Source organism: Mangifera indica, chromosome 15, assembly GCF_011075055.1.
Source record: "Mangifera indica cultivar Alphonso chromosome 15, CATAS_Mindica_2.1, whole genome shotgun sequence".
Taxonomy (NCBI): Eukaryota; Viridiplantae; Streptophyta; class Magnoliopsida; order Sapindales; family Anacardiaceae; genus Mangifera; species Mangifera indica.
The window spans coordinates 9,871,753-9,880,567 of NC_058151.1; the positions used below are offsets into that span (position 1 = coordinate 9,871,753).

General features: G+C 31.6%; 1 protein-coding gene across 1 annotated transcript; it reads left to right on the forward strand.

Moving 5' to 3' along the window:
• The first annotated feature begins 1,701 nt into the window (after window positions 1–1,701).
• On the forward strand, window positions 1,702–5,261 carry LOC123197562 (probable auxin efflux carrier component 1b). Its single transcript, XM_044611879.1, has 6 exons — window positions 1,702–3,179; window positions 3,680–3,956; window positions 4,041–4,126; window positions 4,246–4,403; window positions 4,486–4,562; window positions 4,932–5,261. Exons 1-6 carry the CDS (start codon window positions 2,057–2,059, stop codon window positions 4,996–4,998), a joined length of 1,788 nt encoding a protein of 595 aa, XP_044467814.1. The 5' UTR covers window positions 1,702–2,056; the 3' UTR covers window positions 4,999–5,261.
• Window positions 5,262–8,815: the final 3,554 nt, after the last annotated feature.

An 8,815-nucleotide genomic window follows, 5' to 3' on the forward strand; every position in this document is an offset into this window, starting at 1 on the left:
ACACAGTGTTAAAAAGTGAGATTATAATTTTATCTCTAGTATTTTATTTTTCAAAATTATCATATAACCTAAATTAACAAAAAATTACAATAAATCTTTTAAATATCTAAATTATATAAAAATCTATTTATTTTCCTTTCCTATCACTCTCACTCCCTTTTTCCTCTCTTTCCAATTTTATGGTGAGAATTATTACAAATAATAGTAGTAATTTTACTAGTAGAATTATAGATAGAGGTGTCAATGACTATACTTATATGTTTGGGATGAATTATAATTTTTGAAAATTTTAGGGGTGTTAAAGTAATTTTAGGGGGTTTTGAAAATTTGAAAAAAGTTTGGAGTTTTTTTCTTGAAATTCTTATAATTTCATTATGCCCCTTAATAATTTCAAAAGTGATAGTTACACCAAAAAAATTGAACAATATTAAACAAATTAAGGGTGCAAATGTTATATTACAAACCATTGGATCGTGATAATATTTTTAATATGAGATGAATATGATAATTTCTAAACAAGTGGTGCAACGACTAGGGTTTTCAAAAGACCTTAGGAATTGAATTGAGAGTTTTCAAATTTTATTAAAGGTCAAATTATTATTTTCAAAATATTTAAGTCAAGCCTGGTTTGGAAAGATGGTTTTTTTTTTTTTTTTCAAAATTAGTGGGTGATAAAATTGTTATTTTCCCTTTTATCCCTTTTATTTTTTAAAATAAAGTTTGAATTTAGATGAAAAGTGTTATTTATATGAGCATAGTTATGTGTAAATCTTTGTGCACAGATAATGACATGTTATTATGCTATTTGATAATTAAAAATTAAAGATAAAATAATATTTAATTATATGATGATATATAATTATTTATGTATAAAGTTGGATACATAATTTTATTATATTTATACTATCTAAAAATGACAAAATATTTTTGAGTAAAACCTTTGAAAACTCGTATATTTTGGAAGCCTCAAATACAATTTTCTCAATTAGATAAGTGACACAACAAAAGTAAAACCATTTAAGGTTGATGAATTCAAATATTACAAACCAAATATTTTATAATAAAATTTGTGTATTTATTTTAGGTATATAAATATATACATATTTATATGTATCATTACATGATTAAGTGATTTTTAACTAAAAATAAAATAACACTTAATAATATAATAATATATATAAATATGTAAATAATTGTATATCTAAAATAAATATATATATATATAATATTATTCAATATTTTAATATCTTTTTTGTTTCCTCGTAATGAATTCTCTAATCGAATTAAGAATTTGGTTTCCAAAATATCTTAAAGATCAAAATTTGAGTATTCCGAATGCTTTGCATAAAGTTGTTACACCGTCCCACTTTAGCGACAATAACCATCCAAAATAAAATTCTTATTATAATTTATATTTTTGACTCAAATGCATGGTATCTCTCTTTCTCTTATTTATTGAATTTATGACTTCAAACATAAAATATTATCCCCAAGAATATTTTATGATGGAATATCACGAAATAACAAAATGCAATCAAGAATATTTTATATTTATCAAAATTGAAACTTGAATAATAATAATAATATACTGGCCAATCTCACTGCAGAAAATAAATTTTGTTTTTTATTTTTGAATTTCTAAATTATTAATGGTTGGAGACTGGAAACAAAGGTCATTTCACACTTTTGACTCTGTCTTTGTATTTCTCATCGATCATCCGAAAGGATTGTGAAAGGCATTCCTCACTCTATACTCGCCATAAAAATTATATCTTTACGGTGATTGCTACCGTTTTTCTACTTGTTTAGCTCTTTTAAATGGGTTGATTCTTGCTCTACATATAGTTCTTTACTCCACTGACTCATCTTCCTTTGGCTTTCAGGACTGGTTTTGTCAGACGAGAAGGCCTGAGAAAATCGGTCCAAAACTCTTTGAACATCACAAAGACTACGCTTTTGTTCCATTTTCTGAAAGACTCAACTCATTTTTTCATCTGGGTATCTTGTAAAACCCATCACAGAAACCCGCCAGAGAAAAGAAAGAAAAAAAGCACCAATGATCACTGTGACAGATCTCTACCATGTGCTCACAGCCGTTGTGCCGCTTTATGTGGCCATGATCTTAGCTTATGGCTCTGTCAAATGGTGGAAAATCTTTAGCCCCGATCAGTGTTCGGGCATCAACAGATTTGTTGCTCTCTTTGCCGTGCCTTTATTGTCTTTTCACTTTATCTCCACCAACAACCCTTATGCCATGAACTTCAGGTTCATAGCCGCTGATACTTTTCAGAAGACTATAGTCTTGGTGGCGTTGGCCATCTGGTCAAGAGCCAGCTCTAGAGGTTCTCTTGAATGGTCCATAACTCTGTTCTCACTTTCTACTTTGCCTAACACTCTTGTTATGGGCATCCCTTTGTTGAAAGGAATGTATGGAGACTACTCAGGGACCCTAATGGTTCAAATAGTTGTGCTTCAATGTATTATATGGTATACATTGATGCTCTTTCTGTTTGAATACAGAGGAGCTAGGCTCTTAATTGCTGAACAATTTCCTGACACTGCTGGCTCCATTATCTCCTTTAGAGTTGATTCTGATGTCATTTCTTTGGATGGCAAAGAACCATTACAAACTGAGGCCGAAGTTGGTGATGATGGTAAGCTTCACGTTACTGTGAGAAAGTCAACAAGTTCAAGATCAGAAATTTTCTCCAGAAGATCACACGGTCCAAACTCAGGCGTTTCTTTAACCCCAAGGCCTTCAAACTTGACCAATGCAGAGATTTACTCTCTCCAGTCTTCAAGGAACCCAACCCCAAGAGGCTCTAGTTTCAACAATACCGATTTCTATTGCATGATTAATGGAAAAAATATGAGCAATGTGAGCCCAAGACAATCAAACTTTGGGAACTTGGGTTTTGATGAAGAAAATGGAGTGGGTGTATTTGGTAATGGGAATAGAGCCAGTGGAGGTGCTTATCCAGTTCCCACAACAGCAGGAATATTCTCTCCTGTGGCCGGGCCAGGTGCCAAACGGAAGACAAATGGTAGTGAAAATGGCAAGGATTTACATATGTTTGTTTGGAGCTCAAGTGCTTCTCCCGTATCAGAAGCTGGGATTCATGTGTTCAGAGGTGGAGCTGAATATGGGAATGAGCTTGGTGGAATTCCTCACCAGAAAGGTATGAACTCTAATCTTTCGAAGAGTTAGTTTCTGGGCATTGATTATTGCTGGCTTTTTTTTTTTGGCTGTTTCTTGTTTGTTGTGACTATGTTGTAAATTAATTTTCAGGTGTAGTAGATTTTGGAATGTTGCGTCTATTGTGGTAACTGTATTTGTCTTGAGTTTTGGTTTTGGATTGGAGGACTTGTTTTACTTTATTTTCTGATGTGGTGAAGTAGGGCTTGTTGGGTTTGTCTGTTGTTTCTCAACTACTACGTTAACTGTATTTGTCTTTTTATCTTGCATATTATCCCTAGTATTGGCTTGTTTTGATACGTTCCAAAACAGAGTCCTGTTTCTTTCGTTTAATATGTGATTAATTTTATAAGGTGGTGTTTTCAGTTTAAATGATCGCTTTTGTTTGTTATTTTTACTTAATATATAAAGAACTCTTTTATCTTTCTATTTTCTCTTGTGGCACTTATGACAATTTCATTCTGGTTTTCTGTTGGTTTTTAGATAATGATGAGTTCGGAAGAGATGATTTCAGTTTTGGAAACAAGCCGGCTAAGAATGGAGTTGACCATGAAGGGCCGGTACTTTCTAAACTTGGTTCGAGCTCCACAGCTGAGCTTCGCCCAAAAGCTGGTGCTCGTGGTGAACCCAAGCCAACTGCTATGCCACCTGCTAGTGTTATGACCAGACTCATTCTGATTATGGTGTGGCGAAAACTCATTAGGAATCCTAACACTTACTCCAGCCTCATTGGTCTTACATGGTCTCTTGTCTCATTCAAGTATGCAAAAACTAAATCATCATTTCAGTTTGAAATAGTCCTGTTTGAGGGCCAAAAATTTATATAAATTCTCTGGTTTTGCAGGTGGCATGTAGAGATGCCTGCAATAATTGCTAAGTCAATAGCCATTCTGTCTGATGCTGGTCTTGGAATGGCCATGTTTAGTCTAGGTATGTTGGTTTAAAACTTTATTCAAGATTTTATTCTTATGTCAATGCAATATGTTACCTTTAGAAAATGTTCTTTTGTTGCTTGAAACTTACTATTCGTAATCTTTTATGTATTGTAGGTTTGTTCATGGCATTACAGCCAAGGATTATTGCCTGTGGAACCTCAATTGCTACCTTTGCTATGGCTGTTAGATTCCTCACTGGTCCTGCTGTCATGGCTGCTGCCTCCATTGCTGTTGGCCTACGTGGCGAATTATTGCGTATCTCTATTGTGCAGGTAAACAGGACAAAATACAAATTGCTAAACCATGCATGATATAATCTTGTTTTAGAGCTGATTCTGTGTTTTGAATTTTCAGGCTGCCCTTCCTCAAGGAATAGTGCCATTTGTCTTTGCTAAGGAATACAATGTTCATCCTGACATACTGAGCACAGCGTTCGTACCAAACTATGCTTTATTCACTTGTATATTTTAGCTCTGTTGAATCCCCTTTATTTATCAAAAGTTGCATACCCATGCCCCAGTTCATGAAGACAATGCTCTGCAATTGTGGATTGCTAGTTGTCCAACCAGAGATATTCTTTAACCTTATGCTTGGTCATTATGATATGAACGTGATAGTGTTCTTGCTTGCTTTTTAACAGATGCACATTCACTCAACCCATTAAGTTCTATACAGACAGAATAAGAGCTTGTTGCACATTTTACATGTACAAGCATGCATGCATCAATGATGGTTCATAATTGTGTTACTTAACTTTTTTATTTTATTTTAACTTGTTTTGTAATTTAAATTTGTTGCAGGGTCATATTTGGAATGCTAATAGCTCTTCCTATCACTCTTGTTTACTACATCTTGCTTGGACTCTGATGCTCGGTAAGCAAAGATTAGTTTAAGTTGTAATCTCAACCCTTTGAATTGGGTTTCCTTTTTAGGTCTCTAACAAAAATGTAGAATTCGCATAAATTTGGAGAACAACAGAAAGAAACTAAAAGAAAGAACAGCAAATTTCATTGTATTGAAGCACAGAGGGGAGAGAGAGAGAGAGAAACTAACTGGAAATTTTTGTAATGTCTTTTTGTCTCCAAGCCTTGTTGTTTAAGAAGAAAATATGAAGCTTGTTTACCTTTCTTCTAAATTCCTCTTTAAAATATTTAAAGTCAGAAAAAGACTAATAACCCAGATAGAATCTCTATACAGAAAAGTCAGAACTAAAAAGTGCTTTCTGTCCATAAAAAATCAACATGGAAACCAAACAAATAGGCCTTGAGATTCAAGCTTTAGCCAAAAGGTACAACGTCAACCATTGTATACTACCAGCTGTAATTCACGCTTGGAAAATCAAAAAGCTCAGGCTAGATGTGATAGGCCAGCGGGACTTGGTCGGTTGAGTGTTGGCAACTTTGGCTTCAGCCTTTGGAGCTACAAGCCACCCCTTGTCGGATTTTTGTTCTCCTACATGTGATAAATGTTCAGCTTGCAATATACTCTATTTTTCAAAGAGCCACGAACTTTTCTAATCCAATGTTGGGACTTACCGTCTTTTTCACCCGCTATATACCTAACTCACTTTTTTATTCAGAACAAATTGTCAAAAAAAAAAAAAAAATATTATATATTTTTCTAATTATATCATTTTTCAAAATTAACATACAATTCCAAATTTAAAAAAATATAAAATAATTTTTTACATATCAAATTTTTTATCAACATCATTGCCTCTAGATGGATTTAGTAGGTTCAGGTGGTTCATAGTTTTGATGAGATTGGATTTAAGCAGGGGGAGGCTTTGGTGGGTTTGGGTTTGAATAGGTGACAACTGGTAGTCAAAGGATAGACTTTTCAAATTTGAGTTGTAAAGATCGAACTATATGTTTTCAAAATTGAAAAAAAAAAAATTGAACTATCATTTTTGATAGTTTTGATAGGCTCAGGATTGGGTGGCTCGATGTAAAGTTGGATTAAAGTCAAACCAAGCTCAAACATAGATTAGTTTAAGCTTAACTCATATCTATAATAAACAGTTTAATTTTGAGTTTGTTTAATAGAGAGTTTTTAATAGTAGGATAAATAACATCATTAGTAAAATAAATATTAACATTAATGAAATGAATCATATCGTCAAAGGAAGATCTCAGTTGAACTCAAAGCTAACCTGAAGTTAAAGTTCAAATTTGGCTCAAATTAAGTTAAACGCCGAGTTGAGCTAAGCTAGTATTATATTGTAGTTCTAATGGGTTTGGGCCAAGATTAGTGGCAATTTTGTTGGGTTTGATATTAGATGGTTGGCACTTTTAATAAGTAGGGTTTTCAAACATAATCAAAAGAACAAAATGACAAGTTTTTAAACCTGTAAAGAGTTAAATGTCTTATTTAAAATATTAAGGTATAATATGTAAAACTACTTTTTTGTCAAAGTTATAAATGGGAAAATTATTATTTTATTCTTAACATTTTAATTTTTAATGGAGATTTTTTTGGGTGAGCTAAGTGTTTTAAGTTGAAACCTTTGTGGGAAAGTGTAAATAATTCTTTTTCAAACCATGCCCCTCTCTTTAGTTGTAGCCAGCATAGCTTAACTACTGCTCTCAAGTCTTGATATCTCTGCAATGACTCTTTTTGAAGCTATAGAAAAAAATCGATCTATTTTTAACTGATCTAATCTAATGATTATGTGATCGGTCATTAAACCTATGATTTTATCTGTTCATTATAGTTGGTTCGACTCTAAAAGACTTATCCGACACTCAAGAAAATTTGACTCATATTAACATCATTTATAAGAAAATAGTTTAAATATTCCTTCAATACGAAAATATTAATCTATGCATAAATACAAGTATCCTTTGTGAAGGAGTTTTGATTACTTTTATAACGCACGGCAGTTCAGAGTTTGTATAAAAGATTTCAGGTTGAACAATCTTTTGCCTTTCATGGTTTGCCTCATTCACATTTTCCTTCCATGAAATTTGAAAGACATCTTTCTAATTATATTAGTGAGAAATGTTAACCGAAATATTATTGTCTTTGAAAAATGAAAATAGTCTTTGTTGGCTTTGCAATATTCATTAAGGGGGCGTTTGGTTGGAGTTTTTTAAGATTTCTTTAGTAATCTATTTTTATTCCCTTATTTGGTTTGTCAGTAATAAAATATTACAGTAATCTTCTATTATCAATGCTGACGTGATAAGTAATATAAGTGGTAATCTGATTACCACTTTCACCTTAGGTATTTAAAGATTACTGAGGTAATTTTGAGTTTATTATAATTATATTATTATTTATTAATTTTTTGAGATAAAAATAAATTTATTTTTAATTAATATGACAAATAATATAAAAAATATTTAAAAATAATTATATTCAAAAACATTTAAGTAAAATAATTTACTAGTAATCTTTTATTACCTTTAACCAAACACAATAATTATTTATACCTATCAAATTTTATCAAACATAGTAATCATTTATACCCAGTAATCTAAGTAATATATTTTCAAGGTAATCTTTCTATTTTGGTAATAAAACATTACCCAAATCAAACACCCCCTAAAGGTGAATAACAATTCAACAAGAAAAATTGTATTAAATATATTTTCACTTCTCACTAATATTAATTTTAAAAACTACTTAGTATCTTTCCTTGAAATTGAATATTTCTATAATATATGTACCATTACATATGTAACCATCAATCATATATTAAAGGTAAGAAGAGTTATTCCCACTAAAGTTTAATTTATAGACAAATATTCATTGGTTAACTTTTAAACGTCCATATACCAATTTATCAAAGGTTTTTATTAATAAATTTTGTCAAAGATAAAGATAAAATAGAAAAATTAATATAGTAATTAAATTTTCAGTTTGACAAATTTTTATTATCATTATAATACAATCTTATCTACGTTAACACTGAAACCACTCGACCCTAAGCCGCAGATTGTCGTCATCACGGCCGTGACAAAAAGTCTGCCTACATCGCTACACTAGCCATTTCTGAGCACACTAGTTGCTGTGATGCATACCAATGGATGCGTAAGGTTCGAGCTCCCACTGAAATTCCCCCTCCATTCAACCTTCACCGAAATAAGAGCAAAAAATGGTTTGTTATGCTGAAAAGCATTATAAATTGCCTTTCATCAAAACTTAATTAATCATTTTCATTATACCAAGTATGTATCTCAATAAAAATTAAACAATTCTATTATTATAATATGTATGAATCATAATATAATGGGAAGAGTTTAAAAAGTACCTTGATCAATTCTTGAAGAGGATCGCAAGTTTATAGAAAAACCTCTTAAATTATACTCTTCCAATATTTTACAAGTTCCCTCTTTATATAGAAGGGAGAAAAAGTATTTTGGACTTCATTCTTTGTTGAGTCCGTACACAAAATTATTAAAGCTTATTACTAACTTTATAGATGGCTCATCAGTCGACGCAAATAAACAAATATTTACAACTTTTTATAACCGAACACTGGGGTCTATGTCTCCCATGTGTTTTACATAATATTTTAAAGTATATTTTTACGGAAGTATGCTAGCAACATCTCAGTCGTAGATTCCTAAGTGTCAACAACATCTTGACCTTCCATCTGTTTTCCATACACGTCACATTCCACGTGTTGATCATTTATTATAGGTTGAGCAAATCTCCTAATTTCTCTTTTGGGTTCCTA